Source organism: Cynoglossus semilaevis, chromosome 14, assembly GCF_000523025.1.
Source record: "Cynoglossus semilaevis isolate Cse_v1.0 chromosome 14, Cse_v1.0, whole genome shotgun sequence".
NCBI lineage: Eukaryota > Metazoa > Chordata > Actinopteri > Pleuronectiformes > Cynoglossidae > Cynoglossus > Cynoglossus semilaevis.
Window position 1 is genome coordinate 20,610,972 of NC_024320.1, and position 23,353 is coordinate 20,634,324.

The following is a 23,353-nucleotide window of genomic DNA, read 5'->3' on the forward strand; positions in this document are numbered from 1 at the left end:
TCAGAGTGCTGTAACATAAATCCTCTGCATCCTAATAACCCTGCATTAGTCCTCCATGTTGCCCCATATCATTTCTTGTCTGTTCTACGTGATAAAATTAACCCGTCTCCTGGGTCCTAAAACAGCTGTGCAATGTTTTGTGTTGATATAAAGGCAACCGTCTAAAACCTGGGTCTTACTGTTAGGAGAAATGAAAGTTTTTTTAACAGGAGCTACAGTCCCACTGTTCTAATAAGAGACCTTACAAAAGTGGTAGAGCAGGTTTTGGGTTGTTTTTTTGTTTTTCTTTTCAAATTTTCCCATTCATTCCACAGTCTTTCAGAAGGTACAGGAGGGATAGTTGACAATATACCCATAAGATAATGATACGATAAATTCAGCAAAAAGCAAAACTTTGGTTTGCTTAACAAACCTCATTGTAAATAACACCTGAAACACTCAAAACAAAAATGAAAATGACAAAAGGCCAAGATTTAAAAGGTCATAACTGTAAAACAGGAGTTTTCTCAGTTAGCTATATTTAGCTACATACTTAGCTACTGTATATTTTTGAGCATGTGGGAATTTGAAATAATTCACTGCTTAATGCTGTAATGCTTCACTTCATTATAAATGTATTTTATTTATTATTTTATTTATTTAAATTAAATGGAGTGGCGCTTTGGCCCAGAGGCAATGTCTCTGTCATTGGTGTGGCACCCCAGGGGTCACTTTCTGGGCAAGTTCGAATCCCGGTTAGGGCGGTTGGTACCTTCCAGTGGACTCACCACCCGCAGGAAGGGTTGGTACGGTGCAATGTGATTTGGGTGGCGACTGCTGCCCCCGCAACCCGGTAACGGATAAGCGGATGAAAATGGATGGATGGATGGAAATTAAATCGACATGGATGTATTTTAACTTTATTTTATGCACCAGTTTTAAAAAACAAAGTTGCAATGTTGTTTTTTTTTTTTTTAAAAGATTTTTATTTTTTTTTTTGAAAGAATATTGGTTAGGTTGTTTTTTTTTTTTGAAAGAATATTGGTTAGGATTATGATCAGGATTAGCTGGAGAAATGAAGTGGTTAACTCTTCTTAGCTGATCACATCTGTCTTTTCTTTTTGTCTCACTTCTTTCCCGCCTCTTACTCTTAATGCCTTTCCTATTCCGTTTCATTGATACAGAGAGGGCATCTCAGAGCTTAGCATGCTACAGAAGTAAACCACCAGTGAGCTTAGGGAATTGAATGAGCCAGCACTCAAGCTAGCTCCAGCTCCTATCAGTTTGTCTGCCTCAACTTTCTCCCATAGATTTTTATAACTAATGACCTTGGAGGACTGAAGATGGCATTTGAGCAGACCAGGGGGAAATTCACAGCCCAGCGTCCTCTGTCTCATTGTAAAGCAGCTCTTTGTTGGTAAACAGCACCTCACAGTACCCTGCCATGTACGTCTGCATTCTAATCAGAACGTAATGAGCCGCGTGCTTAGTCATTTCCTCACTGTTGCCCTAATTAATACGATGAGACAGGTACTTTAGCCGGTGGCCTTTATTCTGCTAACCTCGATGCATTTTGCTGCAGGAGCCTCTAGTGGTCTGCTTCCACCCTCGGACCAAAGACCAAAAAAAAAAAGCGGTCTTTAATTTTCAGCCTCCTCCACCAGACTACAGTGGGTGTGACATTTAGCAAAAGCACCGTGCATTATTCACAAAATTTGGCCCCGTATAAATGTCAAAGAGTGAAAGAAGCATATGCTCTTGAGATACAAAACTCAGAGCACAAAGGCCTCATTTATACCGGTGCGTCAAGGTGCCAGTGGTCCGCAGAAGAAAAATGGTCGTCGACGTTGCTGCGTGATCCCCAGCACATCTGCAGCAGGTGATGACAACACGTGGTTCAACATGTATTGATCCACATCTGAGAAATGATGAACTGCTTTAAGGGGGATATTGTCATGGGATTGCAGCAGTACTGTTCAGGAGGAAGTTTGGTATTCAGGGTTATAAAGTTGATGCATCATTGATTGAAGTCAGGAGTTAAATCAATTCTACTGACTGAGTTTAGCAAAACAGAATTAGCACCAGTGTTGCCACTGATTATGTTTTTAAAGTGGATTTTCAGTCACATTATGATGCTGTTTTGTGGTGCAATTATTCTCTTTTGTGTTTTCTGGTACTAATGATTTTTGATAAACAATTCAGAAAGCTGAGGCAAAAACAGGGTTCACAAGGCAGTCAGCGTATGAAGACAAAAAAAATTAGGAACTTAATTGTTTATTCATTCATTTATTTCTTTTATTTTCTACTGTTATTTTTTTTTTGACAGAAAAAACATCATTAATAATATTCAGAACATGCACAGTTCACTCAAACACTTTAAGGCAGATGCTTTAACATCAACATTTTCATGAGATAAAAATGTGTAAATAATAGAAATTTGTAACTTTTTTTGTTATGTAGTAGAAACTAAATCACTGAAGTTCCATAAAAAATGAATCTGACGGTTAGAGGAAACGTCTTGGTAGCGTCAGATTACATAATGTATAAATATCACTCTGAGGCAGTGGTACTGTATGGAGGGAGGATTCCAAGGACCTCGCCTGATAAATATAAATATTAATGTATTATAATGTTACTGTACAATATTCCTTTGAGACATTTCTTGTAGTGCTTATTCTGTCTGGTACTGTATGTAGAAATATATTCATGTGTTCCATACTGGAGGGGCTCATCGTCATATCCATCCATGGGGCCCAGAATTCCTCGCAGCCACCCCTGCTCTGTGGACCATGAATTATGATTATACTTGGCACCAGACAATCTTGTTTTTTTTTTCTGTCCTGCCCTCTGCACCTTTGGAGCGGCATTAGATTCAGAGTAAACTTCACAGTCTAAGGTTTTCATGGCTCCGTCGGTGACCCAGGACTTTGGTGAGACCTGTATTGTTAGTTTAGTGTTCCCAAGCCTGAACCCCAGGGGCCACGGCCATAACAAGTTGGCTGACAGCCTCGGTACACCAAAGAGAGAAGTTTTTATTACGCTCACAATATGACCGAAACATATTACCCCAGTGATCCATACTGTGCACATTATGCATGAGGGTGGACACAACCGCTACTCTTCTCCTTCCNTACTGATTCAGAGCCAGTGACAAGCTGTAGCTGCAGCTGCCCAGGCTGGTGCTGGCAGCATGTGTGTGTGTGTGTGTGTGTGTGTGTGTTGAACTGACATCTAACACAGTCTGCTGTGAATTAACTTAACTTCTACCCTGAACGTGACAAATTCTCTCTCTGTCTCCCTCACCTGTTATTGCTTCATGCTGTTATGACAGGGAGCGCACGTGGATTAGAAGAAGGATCTCCGCAGCACGGAGCATCTCGGTGTTCTACCAGGTCTAAGGCAGGGGTCACTAACCTTTTTGAAACCGAGATTCTTAGAAATACGAACAGCTAATTGTTTGATACAGACTGGACAAACAGCCTAATATTAATATTAAAAGTCTAATATTAATTTCCCTATTTTCTGGACTATAAGTCGCACAAGGATTAAAAAAAAAACTCCCTCTAGCGGCTGTCAGTGTGAAAATACCAAACATGTGAGATTATATATTTTAATATATAAGACGCACTTGAGTATAATTCGCAAACTCCAAAGCCAAAGGATGAAAAAAAGGTGCGATTTAGTAGTAACAGTACAATCGTTCTGGGACAAACCATAGTAGTTATAATAGTACATACGTAATGTAGACACACTGCAAGTGTAACTGATCCAAAAAGCACAGTAACAGTACAATCTTTGACCCTCTTGTTGACTAGTTTTATTTTTAGAACATACCCCACGGGCACCTTAGGTAGTCCACGGGGGCTACCACGTTGGTGACCCCTGGTCTAAGGAGTCTAGCCTTTTGTGGAAAAGAGAGCATTTTAAAAGTGTCCTTTTTGTCGTCTAATCTTTGTTGTCATTCTTGTAAAAAAAAAAAAAAAAATCTCTTTGAGCTTTTGTGCCTGATAATAAACAGCCTGGTAATTCATGTAATTGCAACAGCCACGTGTTTCTTTGGACCCAGGTTTGCTTATGTCTGGGGTCTCACAACACACAAACACACAAACCCACTAAAGACCTCACATGTTGTCCATGAAAAAGACCTCCCAAGAAGGCAGAGAATGACATGTGGCTATTTTGAAGGACTGTTTGTCCTGAAATATAAAACCCAGGAAGTAAGAGTGTAATAACAGACGAAGCAGAGAGCTCTGATCTACCCAACGAAAACAAACCTGCTTATCATCCATTTTTGCCATCGCTGTTGTTCTGTCACTGCTATCTTTGAAGCAGCGCTGAAAGAGAGACTTCTATCACAGTGAACAAGAAAGCAGCGTGTCAAAAGAGTAATGCGAGTGCCGGTTTTTCCATTCATACTCGTAGGCCGCTCCTTTTTTCAAGGCTAACACACCGGTGTGTTTCTCATTCTCTGAAAGTGGATGCCTTAATGTATAATACATGTATAATATAATAAAATAACCGCGTTAGTCTACTGCATGGATGGAAAAAAAGTAGAGACGCACTTCTGGTTCACTACTCTGTAACGACGCTTGGCCGTCGCGTAGCGCCTGGGTTCAAGCAAAGAGTGTGGAACTGAAGTGCTGACGGTGAATGATGAGTGTACGAGGAGAACAGGAGCAGGTGGAGGGAGTGGATTTAGAAAAAAAAAAAGAAAAAAAAAGGCAAACAGTACTGTGCATTTCTACAGTGAACCTCGTATAGAAAACACCGTTGGTCAGTACCATGTATTTATTTAGATTTAGTGACAGTTGACATTGCGTGCCACTTGTTTTTCTGAGGAGCAAATGGAATGTTAATAATGATGTGAAGGAGGCCCTCGGCGGCTCCTGCGTTGGCCTCATATCACGCTCAGTCATCTTCACACTCAGTAAAGTCAGCACTTTTTTTTTACTGTCATTAAATTTACTACGGCTCATTGGGGACTGACAGTGAACATTATCGGTGCCATTGTAATGTCTTGTGAAATCCAAGAGAGATTCACTTCTTGGTGTTAGGAACAATCATTATGACCAAGTTCCAGTACTGTCCTCAGTACTATTGCATGTCGTGATTAGAATTATCCTCCGCACCTCGCTGAAGAGCTAATGGTGCTATGCTAAGAGGTCTATACTTCACCAAGAATTGGATAATTATCCTCCCATCCGCTGTGCGATCATTTATATTTGTAGCCGTTATTTTGCCTACTCTCAAATGAATAGATTTTGTCTAGTTTTGGGAGACTTTTTGTTGCAGTCACTGCTGGCTAAAGGATTCTTTTTTCTCTCTCTCTTTTTTTTTTTTGTGTAGAAAATCCTGTGGTGTTAGCCAAATTTAAAAATGCACAGCAAATAATTTCTTGCTAAACAACACCTCTGGCTACAAAGGAAAATTTTTAATGAGAATTCAAAATAATTGGCTTGCAAATAATTTGCTGATCATTGAGGTCCTTTTGCTGCTCGTGCTGTTATTGGTGTCCACCAAACCTGTGTCCAGAAAATTTTAAAATAATTAAAATTAAGATTAACTTGGAGAATGCAGAAAACGTAAGACAAAATGTTAGCACCAGGCAGCTACTACTTTACTTGAAGTAAATGTTTAAAAAAGTTTATTAAAACAAATATCTGTTAATTGTGATGCCTCAACACTGTAAGTACTTTGAGCAGTGACGTTTTGCTATGATTTCCCAGGGAACATAGACTCCCATTATCTTGTATTGCTTTGTTGGCTTTAGCCACTCAGTTATGAAAACTCAGCTGCCACATTATATCACGTCACATTTTCTAGGTTGCTCTGTAGAGAGGCTGCTAATGCCCACAGACCTGTTGTTCCAGACCGCAGCAGAAAACACCGCTGTTTGACTCAGCTCTCTTACTCTGGTGGTATTTTTAACTGATCATCTTGTTTTAGCTCCTAGCGCTAACTGTATTGTCGGAGAAGTGACACACCAGTGACCTACAAACGTAGGATAAATGTGTTGTAGTTTTGTTCTCTCTGTTGTCTGTGCCATCTTTACTTTACTGGAGAAGGGGAATTGCGCCATTACCTTTTTAATGGCTACTAATCGAAGCTACTTGCTAACGGTGTGTTTTAACTGTGTTTTGTAATAGAAATACGTGGAAACAACAATGGCTGAACAAATTGGCCTTTTTGTCTAAAGGGTTCAGTCCATTGTATTGGTCTAAGCGTTAAATAAGATGTGAAGGTGATGTTTGTTCAACATCATTATGGTACCTTGTTAGCAGTAGTCAGTAGCTAGTTAGTCAGTAGCTAGACATTAGCTCAGGTCACTCAATAGTGATTGGTTGTCACATATCATCCAGTATGACAAAAACACATCTTTAGCTCTAAAGAACACTGGAGTACTTTTATTTCCATTTCCAAAACAATTACATAATATACAATACACAGTATTATGTATGTGTATGTGTGGATTTATTATACGCAAATTCAAATTCAACTGGTTTAAAAAACCCTGGCCCAGAGCACATTTGAGAAAAGGTTCCTTTTCCCTATTGTTATTGAGGCCAATTAAAATTTTGTATAAAATGACTTTGCACTCAAAGGCCTGGTTATTAGTGAAAAGGACAGGAAACCACTTTGTAATAAACTAAGTAGGAAACTCTAGAAGGTGAGTCGTGAGTAAAAGTTCAGGAACAAAACACATAAAAAATGCGATTCTTGTACAATAGGAAAGGTTATTCTATGTGCTAGCTTCTTTTAGCTTCTGTGTGCTTAGAACCAGTAACACGTGGTGTACGCAAAAAAAAGTGAATATTGTATCTTTTGTTTTGTAAATTAAAGAAATACTTTTTGAATTTTGCTCAGTTATATATTTGTCTATAGACGGTTGTTCAGTGTACAGTGGTAAATAAAGCTAGTTTTATTTGTCACGTGCCGTTGGCTCTGACCTAACGCTGAGTCGATATCACGAGAAAAACTTCCACTTGCTTTGTAACTTTACATCTCGACAGTCTTTCTCAGCGCGTTTGGCTCTGATTTCTCCCCAAAGTCGTGACAACACGGTTGAATTCAGTCGTCTCTGCTCTGACTGTGGTGTGTGCCAATGGTCAGAGACACAGCACACTCTGCTGGAGCTGGGAAAAACACCACCCACTGCAGTGCTGGTGTGTCAGCTTTTGGATGTGTGTGTGTGTGTTTGTGTGTGTGTGTGTGTGTGTGCAGCAGAGAGTGAGTGGTAAAAGCATATTATTGTTGCTCTCTCTCTCTCTCTCCCATCTCTGTTTCAGGTGTGTGTTTGTGCTCAGACTTCACCGTTGGGAGGAACTGCGAACGCTGCCTGGACGGTTACTATGGCAACGCTTTGATTGGCACGCCCGGTGATTGTCAGCCTTGTCCTTGTCCCCACCAAAGCAGCTGTGCTCAAATTTCGGAGACAGGACAGGTGGCGTGTACCAATTGTCCCCCGGGACAGACAGGTGAGATGAACGGCTGCCGGGGCAGCGCCGCTTATTTTCAGTTAATAGGTTGAATATAGTGACGGATGGGGAAACAAATTGATACGAAATTAAAACAACATCGCGTTTTGTGTAGCGCCAAATGACGTTGTCTGAAGGCACGGTTCATGATAAATGAAGTAATCCTAATAATCACAGAGAGGTTGACTTGGCTGGAGGTCAGAGCAGTTTGGAAGTCTTAAGATACAAGAAAACTGCTAGGGTTCTTGACTCTATTTGATTTTTCTACTGCCAGTGTCCAACATTTAATAACTCGGCATACATTATCATCTACTTCTGAGCTAGAACAGTGTATGCTGTGAAGATAGAGTAACTAACACACACCCATGGCATCTCTTTAAGAGAGAATCTGCATCTGTCAGTGAGGATGAAAAGGGTAAATGAAAGAGATGAAAACCAAGGATGGACCAAGGAAATAGTCAAAGAGGACCATTAATAAAATCTTTAACAACAGTATCTCCTGTGAATAATCCTCATTCTCATCTCTCAAACTGTCTGACAGGAAGTACCAGCGTCCTTGCATGAGACCTGGATGTAGAAAAGTCTAAAGCTTTAAAGGAGCTCATTTGCAGGTGCTGTCTTTTCACGGCACCACCTGAGAGTCCGACACAGACTCAGCAGTGCTGCGAACACGAACTCCAGCTGTGTTCCGACTCAGTCATCCATCTAATCCCTGCTCATCTCTTTCACCTTTGCTCTTCACGCAGGAACACGCTGTCAGATGTGCGAAGACGGTTACTATGGAGATCCTCTGGGACACCGCGGGGGGGCTCGACCGTGTGTGACGTGTGACTGCAACGGCAACGTGGACTTCAATGCGGTGGGAATATGTGACCGCGTCACTGGTCAATGTCTGAAATGTCTGGGACACACAGAGGGCGACCACTGCCAACGCTGCCAGAAAGGTTTCTATGGAGATGCTCAGAGTCAGACGGCAGGCCAGAAGTGCAAGTGTGAGTCCCCGTGGGATTTGTGTAAAAATAAGTCATCCTTGGTGTGTTTTTTTTTTTTATTTGACAGCATGTTCATCTGTTAACATTCTTCCTCAATGATTCTTCTCCAGGTTATTGAATAACTTGTGCTGAAACATATCTGGAATGTAGCTCAGCACGATACAGTCAATGGTTAGACAAATGAAGTCAAGTCTAACCATTAGAAAAAATTGTGTTCATTGTACAAAAATTAAAACTATCTGTAGTTACGGTAATACGATTAATGTCAAATATTCTGTTTGTTTTTTTTATTTCCTGTAAACAGAGATTATATCTCTTCCTTCTCTGCAGGTTGTGCTACAACTTAATTAAACAAAAATCATCAAAAGTCGATTAATTTCAATGAAAATGTAGCAGAATTAGTTTTAAGGTGAATGTATTCCTTTAGTTGCTTAAAATATTTTTAGAGTCTGTTGTCGATCACAGATAGCGCTTTGAGCTAACCACATATATAACGTACATTATTTCCATGTTTAAACACACAAAACTACATATTCAAATTCAAAACAGCTCATATAGACATAAACATAAACATATGTAAAACTACACTTTGTAACACCAATACATGTATTTAGATTTTTTTACTCTTTTTTGAGAACCAGCTAGGCTAAGCTAATCTTTTGGGACATATTTGATTTGTTTATAGCTAGCTAGCACAAGTTACATTGCTGCCACCTACTGGCTTTGTGTTATAATAAGCTGCAAAAAAAAAAAAGAAAAAAATAGAAGCACAATTTTGGATGACTGCAGATGAACACACAACCTTTCACAACCTGCCACTCACAGAAATTGATTAACCATATTAGGTCCTAATTTGATAGTAATTATGGGAAAAGAGAGATCTTTAATTTCTCTTAAATGCGCAAGAACGTTCCATCTTAAAATCTTATTACAACCTGATTTCCTGGATATGTTGCAGAATGAGAAAAATCAAGTGAAGAGCAAAGGATATTCACAACCGGTTGCATAAATGCAAACACGGCTCTGGGTGTAGCCTGTGGAGAGAGCGGTACGAGCTAATAGAGTCAACTTTTCTATTCATGCTTTAAACAGGTGGAGCCGCAGCACTCATGAGTCATTAGAGTCAACGGTTAAAATGGTTTGGGCCAAACGGTGCGGAGTAAAGAGAGAAAGAAAAGAGTCATTCTGTTGAGAGAATAAAAAGAGGAATACGATTAAAATATCTGGATTAAAGGTGAACAAATCCAGAGAATTGAGGCTGTTTCCTTTTATTTCTTACTTTTCCTCTGAAATACACAAAGCTATTACAGCACAAAAGAGTGGTTTTATAACTCTCCATTATTGTTTTTACCCCAGTTTAAGAAGTTAATGTTTGTTTTAAGCTGTTTTTATTTCCTTTTTTTTCTTCTTCTTTAGCCTGTGACTGCAGCCCTGCAGGAACATCAGGACAGGTGAATGAATGCCACCCCCAGACTGGAACATGTCCGTGCCTCAGTCACGTGACTGGTCGCGATTGCAGTTATTGTGAAGTTGGCTTCTTCAACCTCCGAGCGGGAGTAGGATGTGAGAGGTAAGGTACTGAAACACATCACAACTTCAACAAATAAGACAGACTCAGCCATAAATAATAAACAATCTTTCTCTGTGTTTAGGTGCAAGTGTAATCCTATAGGTTCTCAATCCATGGCCTGTCATCCCGTCACGGGCCAGTGCATGTGTCGTACAGGAGTGGAGGGAAGACTTTGTGACATTTGTAGGATGGGATTCTTTGGATTCTCATCTCAGGGTTGCAGAGGTACAAGACATTCATCTAAGGCTCTCTCATCTCTCTCTCTCTCTCTCTCTCTCTCTCTCTCTCTCTCTCTCTCTCTCTCTCTCTCACATTTATCTCTTGTTATCCGCCCCCATCAATCTTCTGTCTGTTGTCTTCTCCCAGCCTGTAACTGTGACCCGATGGGCTCCATCACCATGCAGTGTCACAGTAATGGTACCTGCCAATGTCGCCCGGGCTTTGTTGGTTACAAATGTGACCAGTGTGAGTTGAATTATTACCATAGCAGGGACACGTATCAGTGTGAGGAATGTCCAGTTTGCTACGGCCTCGTCATGAAACAGGTGAGTTAATGTAGTTAATGTGGTTAATGTTAATGAAAATTAACTTTAGTTGCTTTTTATGTCTCTGTGTATTTTAGGACAATTATATCAATGTGTATCATTGTACCATCTGACCAAATGTTTCTGTCTTCGCCTCAGCCTCGTTCCACATGATTTTGTTTAAGGTGTTAAAAATAACTCCATGTTGTCTAAAACAGGGCTCCCCAACCCCCGGTCCGGGGACCAGTGTCAGTCCGTAGTTGATATGGGCCCCAGTGGGACACTGAAAAATTAATATGGGCCCCAGTGGGACACTGAAAAAAAGAATCCAGTCATATCTTATCATCATATTTTACTTTTTTTCATTAAAAGATAATCCGGTCATTCAGACTCCGATACTAACAAAATAAATTCAAAAAGATGTTTTTTTTTTTTAAATGTAATGGTCCTTCAACGATTCAATTATTAAATTAAAAAATACATTTTTTAAATGTAATGGTCCTTCAACGATGGTATTACTGGTCTGCAGTAGCAGCTGACTAGTCCTTGGTGTAAAAAGATTAGGGACCAGTATAAGATCACTGTTAGCAGGTGTTGTTATTAACCTTCTTCACAAAAACAAAACTATGAGAATTTAATTTAAAGAATTTAAAGGCCAGAGATGTGCCTGCTACAGATGCTACACATTTGGGCTGCAGACGTTAAACGACCAATTTAAAAAGTCATTGAAAGCCCTTGTTATGTTAAGGCGATGACCGTTACAGATATTTTCAGGTTATTTTGACCAAGCACAGACCCACGCAAGTGTCTCGATGGTACAACTGTCGACCAGCGTGTTTCCACCTTCTTATCCTTCTGGTTTAGACGTTTAACTGGTGACAACCTCAAATGCCCAGATATAAGGAGCAGTAGATGTCATCATATACTGTATATTTGTAATGTTCCCTGTACCGTGCCGTCTTTGAAGGCCTCACAGCAGCCACATGGCTCTTTTTATAGCTGTAGGTTATAAGTAAACTGTAGCTGTGCAGTGAAACAGAGACTTTTGCCCTAATGATCTCCTGTACGGCTTCTTTCTGTCCCTTTGGGTTTGTTGGAACTCACACGCCTTTCACCGAGGTTCTGCTTCCTTACGTTTGCCTTCTGAGCCCCGTCCAATCCCTCCAATACGTCCTGTCCTGTTTCCGTACGTGTTCTAGTTCCAGGCGAAATGGGTGCATGTTCTCTCTGGACAGGCTTGTCCGCGTGTGAATGCATGCTGTGATTTTCACCGTGTTCACAATTCAGTGAACATCCCGAGCCTTGTCTGCTCTGAGCACCTGCAATCACTCTCACTGTCCTCATCCCTGCTGCCTCCCCCCTCACCCGCTCCTCTTCCTCTCCTCCTCACCCACTGTCTCTTTGCTCTGGTTAATGCACAGGAAGGAAGGAAACTAACGAGTACAAAAAAAGACTTGTGAAAACAACGGTGGTGTGTGTGATCAATGATCAAAAACAGACCTTAAAAGAAGGGAAGCGCAATTAAAAGGATACATGTTAAACTCAGTGGGAAAACATCAGGCATTTCAATTATTTACTGTAAATGTGTTTTGTTGGCACTATTGTTTCTGTGTTTATGAAGAGGGAAGCGTATAAGAAAGGTAGCATTCTCATTGATGATCCCAGCCTCGTATACTTCCTGTGATGTGAAAAAAAACAAGGGATTTGATGTAATTAAATATGTTTTCCATACTTCACCTTTAAGAAAATCAGAGCTGAGGCTGTGAGCTCATTAACACCTGGGACGTTGTTTCTGCAGTGAAATTTTAAAACCGTTTTTATAGTTCAACTGCATAAACGTCTCAATGTCAGATAATAGGTGCCAATTAAAGAACCTTCTGGATATTTCCTTCGCATTCTTTAATAAACCCTGTTTTAGTTATCTGTTGAATTTCTCCTCACAACATTGTTCTGTGCGGGAACAAGTTTTTAAAAAATCATATTTTATCCTTATTGTGTCGTTGATAGTCATTTATACATTTAAGGATGTCCGATATGAACTTTTTGCTGTTATCTAATATGCCGATATATTTTCCAAACACTTAATTTCTGATTCCGATATCAACCGGTACCGATATAGCCCTGGTAATATTTATTTATTTAGCTGTACAAACCACTGTATGAGTTGCTGTCACCAGCATTCTGCATACAATCCCCTGATTATTAAAAATAAATAAATAAATAAAATGAGCTGCAATGCTGCCATCTAGTGACTTTCACTGTAATATACAACTGTTTTTCCCCAAAACTATTTTTAGAGCAGACATCATTTGGCAGGGAAAAACCCTTACAGATATTACATAATTATATATATATATATATTATAGGGATATATTGTAAAGTCTGTGTTCCCATTGACACCTTCAGTTGTAAATTTATCTCAGGCAGAGCGGCTGAGGAGTCGTCTGCAGGATTTGGAGAAGCTCCTGGCTCAGTTTGATTGCCGGAGCAGATTTGGGAAGCAGCACCACCTGAGCAAGAATCACATGACCAAGGTTTATGAGCACGAACACCAAAGGGAAGATGCCCTGCCCAACGCTCTGGAGGATTTCCTGGCCTTCCAAGGTAACGGCAGACTGAAGCCAGTATAATTCCACTCAGCCTGTCGCTCCTTTGAAAGTTTCCTCTTTGGTCATGACGTGTTAACAGAGCTCGTAGGACACGCAGACCTGCTCTGGGACAGTTTGGCTTTGAGACGATAACGTGCTGCATCAGCATACGGCCGTCCAGCAGCCGTGGAGGAGAAATGACACAGAAATGCCCCCGGGTTTTCACAAATGAGCTCCTTCTTTGTCTCCGTCTCCTTAGTGTGACACTGTTACAGATATGACACAAGCGAGCAATTAAATCAGGAGGCGGCCAACAATACAAACCTCCCCCAATTACTTGAGCACAATGCTGATATATTATCATTATGTTCGGAGGGGAAACGGCTTACAGGCTCGGCTGCACAGGCCAAATGGAGACAAATCATAACAATATAGGAAACAAGGCACGGCGCAGCCAACTTAATCCCTATTTGTATGACAGGCAGCACATCTCTAATCTCCGCTTTATGATGATTAGCGCTCCAATCACAGTGACAATTTTCTAAGTGTACGCCCCTACGTTCCTGCACACAAAGACACATGGGCTTAACGGCATCACTGAGGTTTAAATGAAAATGTAGCCACATGTGTAATTTAATCATTTCACTTCAACAAGTCCCTCGTTAAAAAAAAAAAAAAAAAAAAAATCAGTTTCATAATTCATGAATTAAATGTGTGAATTTATGGTTGGAAATGTGTGAGAATAAATTGTACATTTTAATTAATTTAATGTAGTGTGAATGTATTTGGAGTTGTAGTGTGAATAAGGTTGTTATATTATATTATTGTTTACTCTTTTTTCTTGTATATTTACATCTTTCCCATTAATTTAAAACATTGTTCTTATAAATGTACCTTAATTTACTTTGTGTAAATTTACAACTTCATTCTCAGAATTTGCTCTCATCATTATAATTGAGCGTAGAGCCTAACACTTGAACTTTTCATCACATGAATACTCTCTTAATATTACAGCCTCATCCATTTATCACTTCATGTTCACAAATATATACCTCAATCTAACACATTAGGGTTTTTATTCATTCTGAGATTTAAATCTCTCTGTTTGTAGTATCACAACTTTATTATGATCATTTTAATCGTCTATCCTTATTTGTGAGTAAAGTGTTATTACAAAAGGTTAAGGTGAAAAATTAATTTTCATTTCATTTTTTTCTGAGAACAAAAAAAAAGAGCGTAGAGCAGTTTGAATTCACACCTTAAGGAAAGAGCTCACGAGCTGCAACCAGTTGATCCTCTGATCCTCGTCTTAGTGAATTAATCGGTCATGGTCTGAATGTGCTTTTGTCTGCCTTGTGTTCAGAAGCCAGAGAGGCCTTCATAAAGCAGTTTTCCTTCCTGGAGGATTCCACTGGCAGGCTCTCGGCTCAGCTGCACGACGTTGCCTCTGCTTTGAACTGCAGCATCAGCACGGCAGAGGAAGAGGAGCCGGAGAACGGGGAAGATGAAGGAAGCAGGGCTGTGTGTCAAACCTTTACAGACGCAGCGCTTATGATGAGAGCCTCTCAGAAGCAGCTGAAACAGGCAACGGTGGAGCTGGACGCCATGGTAGGCCAATCACACACAGACAGCTGTGATGTAATTCTTTCCCCCCAAACTCAGAGCGTGTTGACACTGTACGTAACTCCATTGATTTCTTGTCCTTATTAGATTTTCTATTCATAGTCAGGCTCCGTGGTGTCGCTCCACTGTTAAAGCAGCCTGCGAGCAGAACAGCACTTCTCTCTCTCTCCCTCGCTCTCTCACCGTGACCTTTTTTCTACATGGGAATGAAAAACTCAAACCACGTTTGACGGAGGCTAATATTAACAACTTATTTCTCTCCAGCCGTCTGTCCCTGCACACTCTGTGCTTTTAGAACACTTACAGGAAGCTGATGATGGATTCTGGTGCCATCTTATTATGCAGTAGAGGGAGATGAGAGAGGCTTTTTTTTTTTTTTTTTTTTACATCGCCTTTCTATTTCTGATTGCTTGTCCGTGAATGCGTTCCGAAATACCTCGCGCCTCTTATCACTTGGATAAGCCAGAAGCAGCTGCGATTTAATTCCACATTCGTAAAGCAGAGCCGCCGAGCGAAATAAAAATGGGACTGTGTCAATTATTAATTTAGTTTCCTATTTTTATTTGCATTCGCAATCATTTGTTGCGACCGGAGGAAGCTCCAGCGTTCCACTCCACACTCACGTTACCAGAATCACTGCACAACACTCACACTCATCACACTCAAAAAACCACTGTGATGTAATGATGCATCCACGTCAAAGAGTGAAGACTCATTAACTGTCAAACAAAGTCAATTAATTGAATATATTAAATTAAACTTAATTTAACTTAAACTGTACTGGAAACCATTTGATATTGATTTTTCTTTTTTTTTTTTTTTTGCTGTCTGTGGTCCGAGTTAACTATAGTACATTCTTAGTACTGTATCCATTTGTTTTGAATGTCAAGCGTCACCTCTGTTATTTATATATAAACATAGCTAGATGTTTATTAGGGCTGTCAAAATAACACAAATAAAATGAACATTCTAGTGTTTAAAGCAATGTTTATCCAGTAAATCCATCGTACATCTGCTCTAAAACATCGTCTCCCAGGGACTGGGTCGCGACCCTCAGGTGGGCCGCAAGAGGTTTTTTTTTCATCTTGCATCCTGTTTCCCAGGAGTTTACGAATAATGTCTATTGACTTGGGTCGTGAAAGTTTGTGACTTTTAAAAAATGGGTCCCCAGAAAAAAGGTTTGGGAAACACAGCTCTAATGCACAGTCAGTAAACCATTTAAAATACAGTAGAATACAGCAGCCATATTGCTTAGACTCTTAGACTGAATGAAAAAAAAACACAGCGACCAGATTCATTGCTTAGACTAGAAAAAAAACACAGCGACCAGATCACCTTTTCAATTAGAAACACATTGACACTTGCTGATTAATTTTTCAAAATAAAAGTCCTATAAAGAGATTCTGTAAAAAGGGGAAAAGCTAGTTGAAGAGACACTTTTGAATTTCAATCCTATGATTTTTTTTTGTCCACTGCCCCATGAGATGAAACCAGTCCATTAGTAAGTTTTTGTTCCTAATTGAATGGTTTGGCTGAATGTGTTCAATTAAAGTGTCAGCAGTAAAACTCTCTCCAAGGTCCGGCCTTGTTCATTTTTCATCCTACTTGAACCGGTTCGCACTAAACGTAGCACTTTTCCTTCTTCTTTATTTTTTTCAGATAATCCCCTTCGTCCTGCTGTCAGGACCAAACAAATGGAACATAATGGTCAACGAGTCCCAGGTTCTAATGGAAAGGTGAGTTTAGTGAAAAGGCTCTCGGTGGTCAATTAGGAGCCCAGACCTCTGGAGCAGTGTGTGGAGCTCCGTCTCTCCAGGCTTTTTTCCCCTCCTTAAAGCCCAGCTCCCACCTTGCGGGCCAGGCCTCTGTGAATCGATGCCTTCAGCTGCTTCACCCAGTGCTGAGCTATTATGTGGTAGTTACAGAATTCTGAACAAGAGAGCGAGTGAGTGGAAGTCATTGATGTTAAAATCCATTTCATCTCACCTTAGGCATTCGTAATGGTCTGTAAATCCATGGTGCTCCCAGTGTCTCCCCTCAGCCTCCCGTCTCTTACCCTCTCCTCCCTGCCCTCTCTTTGTCTCCCTCTCTTCTCAGACACAGAGAAACAGCAGACCACATTGAGGCCGTAGCCAGCAGGGCTGTAGGCGCCTCAAAGCAGACCTTTGCTTTGTTGATGGATCTGCTGCAGGACAACTCCACTGAGGAGTACATCAGGAACCTAACAGAGCAGTGAGCACACACACACACACACACACACACACACACACACACACACACACCAGCTTAAAGAATCTGTGCAGACGTTATTTCCAAATCTCAACAAGCCCAACGACTCCCTGGATTACAGCTCTGTTTCCAACAACGTGCACCTATATCTGAATTACTGCTCGACGTTCTCTTCTTAGCATTTTTTTTTCCCCAAAGCTGATCAGCGTTGACTCTCAGAGTGAGACATTCAGCCACAGGGGGACGGTCTCTCCTCCACTGTAAGCCTATTGCTGTCTTGGATTTGCCACACGCTCGCTGCATCTCCTAGCGTGTGATTGCTCTGAGGATTATCTCCAACGCTAGACAGAATGATGCAAAAAGCCCTCCGGTGGCCACGACGAGAGCAAGAAGCGAGAAACTCAAAATTGATTACCGTCCTTCGTGTAGTCGCGGGCTCAGTTCGGAGACAGTTGCGTTAATCTCCGGGACGCCGCCGTGTGACCACGCGTGTTTGTGTTTGTGTCGCGTCAGAGGTTGTGAACTGAACACTTTCCACACAGATAGACAGCATAAAATTACATTTCTCACACATTTAGACCCATGTGGCCCATGTAATGGGTTTAGGAGGCAGGACTGCTGTCCTTACAGGGAACTGACAATATTCCAGTTGTCACTAACAGAGACGCCGGGACAAACCGCTTCAGAAAAGTGAGGCTGGTGAAACTGCCAACACGCTGGAGTTGATACTTTGATATTAGATGCTAATGTGCAATAGCTGAGTGTTTCTGTACAGCATTGGTATGGTTTCACACACACACACACACACACACACACACACATACACACAGTCCAAAATCATGCAAATTGGGATGCAATTAGGTTAATTACACTGCAAAAAGGAATTAAAAAAAAAAGATGAAAGATAATTAATCGTTTTAGCATGTTATACATTAGACAAATGATCTCATATTCAGAGAATGAGCTTCCCGCTCACTCTTACTCTTAACACGATATTCCAGATATTTTTAGCTAAAATAACCAGTAACAGGATTTAGAAAGTAAAGCGACGGCGTTGACTTAGATTTAGTATTTTCTGGTTAAATCAAGATGAATTGATTAACTGTATGTATGTAAGTGTGAACGACATCTTTCTTGGACGAGGATTTACCTCACCCTCGTCCAAGGACTGCTGTGATTGGCTCTCATTTCCCCCCTCCGCTCCCGGAGGCCAAGAAAAACGTTAATGTGAGTGACTCATTCCCCCCCCGCTCCCGGAGGCCAAGAAAAACGTTAAGCATTAGAAAATAAGTTAACCAACTTTTATTGAGATGAGGTTGGATAGGAATAGGTTGACGAAAGCCGAAAACAAAAGCATTCAGTATAATTAATGGCTTTTTTTGTGTCAGGAATATACCGTATCTAACACTCCTGCGTCTGAGATAATTCAGATTATTTATAATCAAACGCCAAGAAGGTTAAAGAAAAATCAACTTAACACTTCCTCTGTACTTCTGTCAGTTCATCAGTGTTGTTAACACTTCCGTAGCCTGGTCTTTACTCCCTCATAACAAGCGTTGTTTGAAGGTTGAACAGAACGTGGTAATTGATGTCAAACTGGTTTACAGCTGTGATTGGTGTGAAACGTAGCGTCTGTTTTTGAAACTCTAATTTAATTTAAAATACAGTAGACTCTGATGCCAAGTCAAGATACCTATTACAGTATATCCGTTCAAAAAAAGTATATACATTATATACAGCATATTACATTTTCTTCCACATTACCAGCGAAACATAATAATAATAAATGCCATGATCGTGAGGTCAAATGAAAGGTGACACTGTTAGTTTTTAATTAAACATGAGAGAGAGAGAGAGAGAGAGAGAGAAATTAGCAACAAACTCCTGCAACAAAAACAAATCTTTGAATCAGATTCTTTCTTTATTGCCTTACGTTAATCCAATCGTTTTTGTTTTGCCAACAACTGTAATTCAAATTCGCTGAAGTTTGGAGCTGGTTATTTCCTACAGGGAGTCACACCTTTTTTTCAACACCTTTTTGGACGGACACAGTCAGCGACTGCCATCAGGGCTGAGAACTGTTCTGACTGTCTAAATATAGCACAGAGCTACACTGTGCTGTGGGTCTCTACAAAACCCAAAACTGTGCTCCAACTTTGGAAAATCTGCCCCACTTTATAAAAATTCACTAACTGACAAAGGTTACACCTACACTCAAGCCTAAGACTGTGTTAAAAATGCATCCTCCAGCAATAAAAAACATTTACATACAGGTTTATTACTTAATATAATACCACTCTTCCCCGAGACCTTGATATCTAAGCTAATTCTGACATGTACAGTGTACCTAGGTGTGAAACCTGAGCCTCTTTAGTTGAACACAACACTGATATACTCTCAGGAATTGAAGAAAAACACAGTAGGATGTTCTTCAACATTCAACATTCAACATTCATTGCACAAATGAAGCCAAATTATTGCTTATTTAATAGTAGTTTCCAGATCGATTATGAGACATTGGACAATTGGACAATTATCTATGCTACACCAGATGATCTGCTGTGGTACAGTGGTTGAGAATCACTAATTTAATGTGTCCAGTTTATCCAATACTGCATGTATTTGGTCTGTGTGAATAGAGTACCAGAATACATGGGAGAAACCTGCTAACTCCATATTGAAAGACCATCATTTACCACCACAGAACAAACACTCTGAGTCTGAACCACTCAAATGTTGTATTGTAGCTCAGGCCTGATTATTAGAGAGACACTGATAAATATATAAATATACTGGAGAATACTTGGTGCCAAATAAAGATGTTTTTATCTGTTGTAGGAAGTTCACTTTTCAAAAGAAAATCATTCTCGTCGTACAGGGTATTTTTCTGTATTTGCAGTACAGCAGTTAAACTAAACCACGTTTTTGCAACAAGGGCACGAAAGCTATTTATTGATTTTAATATTTCTCCCCTATTATTTTAAAACTTGTATTCCATCTTAAGGTTTTCGACTACATGAGGCTCTGGATGCTACTTTAGAAACAATAAAACGTTCCTTATGTAGGTTTTATTTACTGTCTGTGTTTTTATGTTTCAGGATAAGCCACCTGCAGGAGCAGAGGTGGAATCTGACAGCACAGGTGAATGAGACCGTAGGCCGACACCGGGCCCTGGAGAAGACGGCTGCTGGTCTACAGCTGGTCCTGACTAACATCACATCATCCTTACATCCTCAGCTGGACCTGACAAACGCCAGCCTTTCAGCCGGGCCTGGTCAAACACACCTCGACCAGACGCAAACAGCCAACACAACAACAGAGGTGGGTTTGAACGGCGCCTGCACGGCCGGAATGGGACGTAAGGGGAGAGAAAGCAGAGCGTTGTGGACCGATCCATCATATCATTTGGTCCAATTAGAGCTGCTGCATGTTTAATGTGAGACGCCACTTCAGGTGGTCGACCCAGGCACAGACAGAAGCCACTCTCCTTCATGGAAAGTGGGCAGTTAGTGGCAGTTGGAGTTGTCCCCTGAATTAACATTTGGCAAGCAAATGTTCAAAGGAGGGGGGAGGGGGGGGGTCACTGAGCGGACACACGAGAGGAGATTCTAGCAGCCCATTGGGTTACATGTTGTTCCAGAGGAGGGCACTTCAGGTTCAGGATCTTTAATTAAAGAAATACAGAGAGCAATTCTTTAACTAAGGTTTTGTTTTCCTTCGTCGTGTGCAGTGGGTTGAGAATTTGCTGCAGCAGACTGAAGAACTGGACCAAGAAATCCAGACCAAAGATGATCGGATCAGTAAAGTGAGGGACGAGGTGGAGACTCTGAATCAGACTGTGAATAAAAAGCTGGAAGGAATGGGTGACATTCATCAGGTAAGTCAAATACTTCCTGCATTCAACCACGGAAATAAAAATCCTCCTGTTGCTAAAAAATCTTGTGACAGTTTCTTTTTGGTTGCATTTTGTTTTTGTTTTTTCATTTTGGATATCAATATTCTAGAATTCAAGGATGTATTTGTGGTTAAGTCATGTTTGGCACAAACGGGGCCCTCTTGTGGCCATCAATAATGTGGGGTATTTTATATATGTATATATAAATAATTCTGGAATATAAGTCATAGCCAAACTACTCATAGTCATATAACATTTAACACTGTTTTAAGTCTTTTTTTATTGTTTCCTTCTTAAGCTCCAGGCTCAGACCCAAGACTCTACGGTCTTAGCGTTGTCATCTGTGGTGTCTGGAAAAAAGGTGGAATCAGAAGCTATTTCTCTTCACAGGGAGCTGGAACGTGAGTGGATGTAGATTTTCTTTTTCTATTTTTTTTTTTTTTTTGTTCACTGTGTTCGTCTTTATACTGTTCACCTGCTAAGAAAAGCCAATATACTAAAAAAAATCTAAATGTCAAACACTGACACTGAAAACCAACACAGACCTAACTGTGGGCGTTCAGGTTTATTTATAATAATAGTCACATGGATGTTCTGAGCCACTTGTCATCTGTTGAATGCAGTTGCTCCTTATGTTACAACAGTATAAAGAGCAGCTATTAGGCTTTCTTAAAACCAGGTCAAAACAGCACATTTAAAAAAAAATACAATCAACTGCATCGTTTTGACTGGTTTATTTTTTCCCCTCTCCAATCTCATCCAAGACATGAGCAGAGAGTGGCCTCAGCGACAGGCTCAGACCAAGGCTGCCATGAAGAAAGAGAGACCGCTGAGGGAAAAAGTCTTGGCTGATGTCAGGAAGAAAGTTGGGCAGATACAGAAGATGCTAACACCTGCTCAGGAAGACTCCAGCCTGTCCAGCAACATCACCAGAGAGGCGGAGAAATCCACACAGGCTGCGGCAAAGGCATAACAGCTTTGTTATTCAATACGATACTTTGGTGACCTTTTGTGATCCTACTCATCAGTTTGTCCCAGACATCAGTTTTCGGGGGAAAAAGAAAATCTATTCTTCATTTTTCTTTTCTTCTTTTCTTGGTTAAACGAACTGTTTTTGGAATTATTTGTGAGCAACAACTGGATCGATTACTGTGACATTTGGCACAGAATTTAGAAGATTCCAATTTGATCTTTTCAGAAAATGTCTCTTGTGGGAGAAATGAACAACATTTATGTCATCAAATAATCAATTCTAGTGGAGTAGAATCAAACTCAGAGCAGCACATTGAGGGGACCGGAATAATAAACATATATGTAGTTATATATATAGTTAAAATGACGAGTGTAATACATTTCTCACCTCAGCCCATGTGTCACTTGAGGTGTTGGCTGGTCACACCGACGTCACAGTTCCTCTTCTTATCACAGAATCAAATTCACAGATTTCCCCCAGTTTCCAGTGTTATGCAGAGCAATAATTAACGGATATACTGCTCTGTGAAAGGAGACGACCAACACTGGACCACAGCAGTAATTTGTGGTCGGTTTAAATTCTCAGCTCTGAAGAAGAACTTTGAAAAAAAAAAAACGGTTTAAATTCTCAGCTCTGAAGAAAAAAATCTGCCTCTTTATCTGTCGATGACTTTTTCATTCTCATGGCCCAGGAATCCAAATCCATCCTGAGCCAGGCCAAACACACCAGGACGGCCTCCGCTCACCTCACCTCCCAGATCGACTCTGTTTTACAAGAGCTCGCCGAACATGAGATGCTAACTGACAAAGCAAAGTCCCAAATCCCCTCTGAGGTACTTAACACAGACATATCCACACTGGTACAACACAATCTATGGCTATTGATCGGCGCCTCCTGTGCAGAGCTGAAACGACACTTTCCAGACTTTGTCTTCTTATTCCCAGGCTGAGGTGTCCCTGGGCGCCGTAAAGGAAAACATGGAGTCGGCCAAGCTGCAGTTGGAGGCCTATTCTGCCACTCTGACTGACCTCATCAGGAAGATCGGTGAGTCATTCTGCGATGGAGGATTTCCACTCTGGCTGATTTTTAAGTCCACTTTGTCTCTGCAGGCATTCATCTTCATTATACCTTGAATGTCAGATCATTAAAGAGCTCACAGTTTTAATGCCTCATTTAACATGGAAATATTTCCCTGATTTGTATCCCGGCGGTAAAGCAGGAATAACTGCCGTTCTCGGCGCCAAGGAGCAATTCCTTGTGGGTAAATTTCAGCGTGATGAGGTAATTCAGCTGTGTATTTCCGGCCCTATTATTATCTGACCTATTCATTTTAGCACATTGTACAGGTTGAAGAATGAACTTGTGAATCGTCCTTCATGAATCACTGTGATCAGTTCATCCTGAGGCCAAGTCCCAGTTCATATCAGCGATATGAAGTTCCGAACAACAGGAATTCTCAAAGTTCCTGACCTGTTTATTTTTTATTTTTTTTCCATCTTCTCTTT

The 23,353-nt window shown here is 40.6% G+C and overlaps 2 protein-coding genes across 9 annotated transcripts in view; one reads left to right on the top strand and one right to left on the bottom strand.

Annotated features, from left to right (window-relative positions):
- Positions 1-23,353, bottom strand: part of dab2ipb (DAB2 interacting protein b) — a 791,247-nt gene that overhangs the window by 87,185 nt on the left and 680,709 nt on the right. The window lies entirely within an intron of this gene.
- Positions 1-23,353, top strand: part of lamc3 (laminin, gamma 3) — a 96,022-nt gene that overhangs the window by 71,083 nt on the left and 1,586 nt on the right. The window contains exons 13-27 of the mRNA XM_008325779.3: positions 7,266-7,454; positions 8,201-8,446; positions 9,863-10,016; positions 10,099-10,241; positions 10,383-10,561; positions 12,964-13,144; positions 14,492-14,736; positions 16,411-16,487; positions 16,849-16,983; positions 20,079-20,301; positions 20,711-20,857; positions 21,174-21,276; positions 21,640-21,842; positions 22,540-22,680; positions 22,793-22,892. Coding sequence (XP_008324001.1) covers positions 7,266-7,454; positions 8,201-8,446; positions 9,863-10,016; positions 10,099-10,241; positions 10,383-10,561; positions 12,964-13,144; positions 14,492-14,736; positions 16,411-16,487; positions 16,849-16,983; positions 20,079-20,301; positions 20,711-20,857; positions 21,174-21,276; positions 21,640-21,842; positions 22,540-22,680; positions 22,793-22,892 — 2,466 coding nt within the window. The remainder of the gene's footprint in view (positions 1-7,265; positions 7,455-8,200; positions 8,447-9,862; positions 10,017-10,098; positions 10,242-10,382; positions 10,562-12,963; positions 13,145-14,491; positions 14,737-16,410; positions 16,488-16,848; positions 16,984-20,078; positions 20,302-20,710; positions 20,858-21,173; positions 21,277-21,639; positions 21,843-22,539; positions 22,681-22,792; positions 22,893-23,353) is intronic.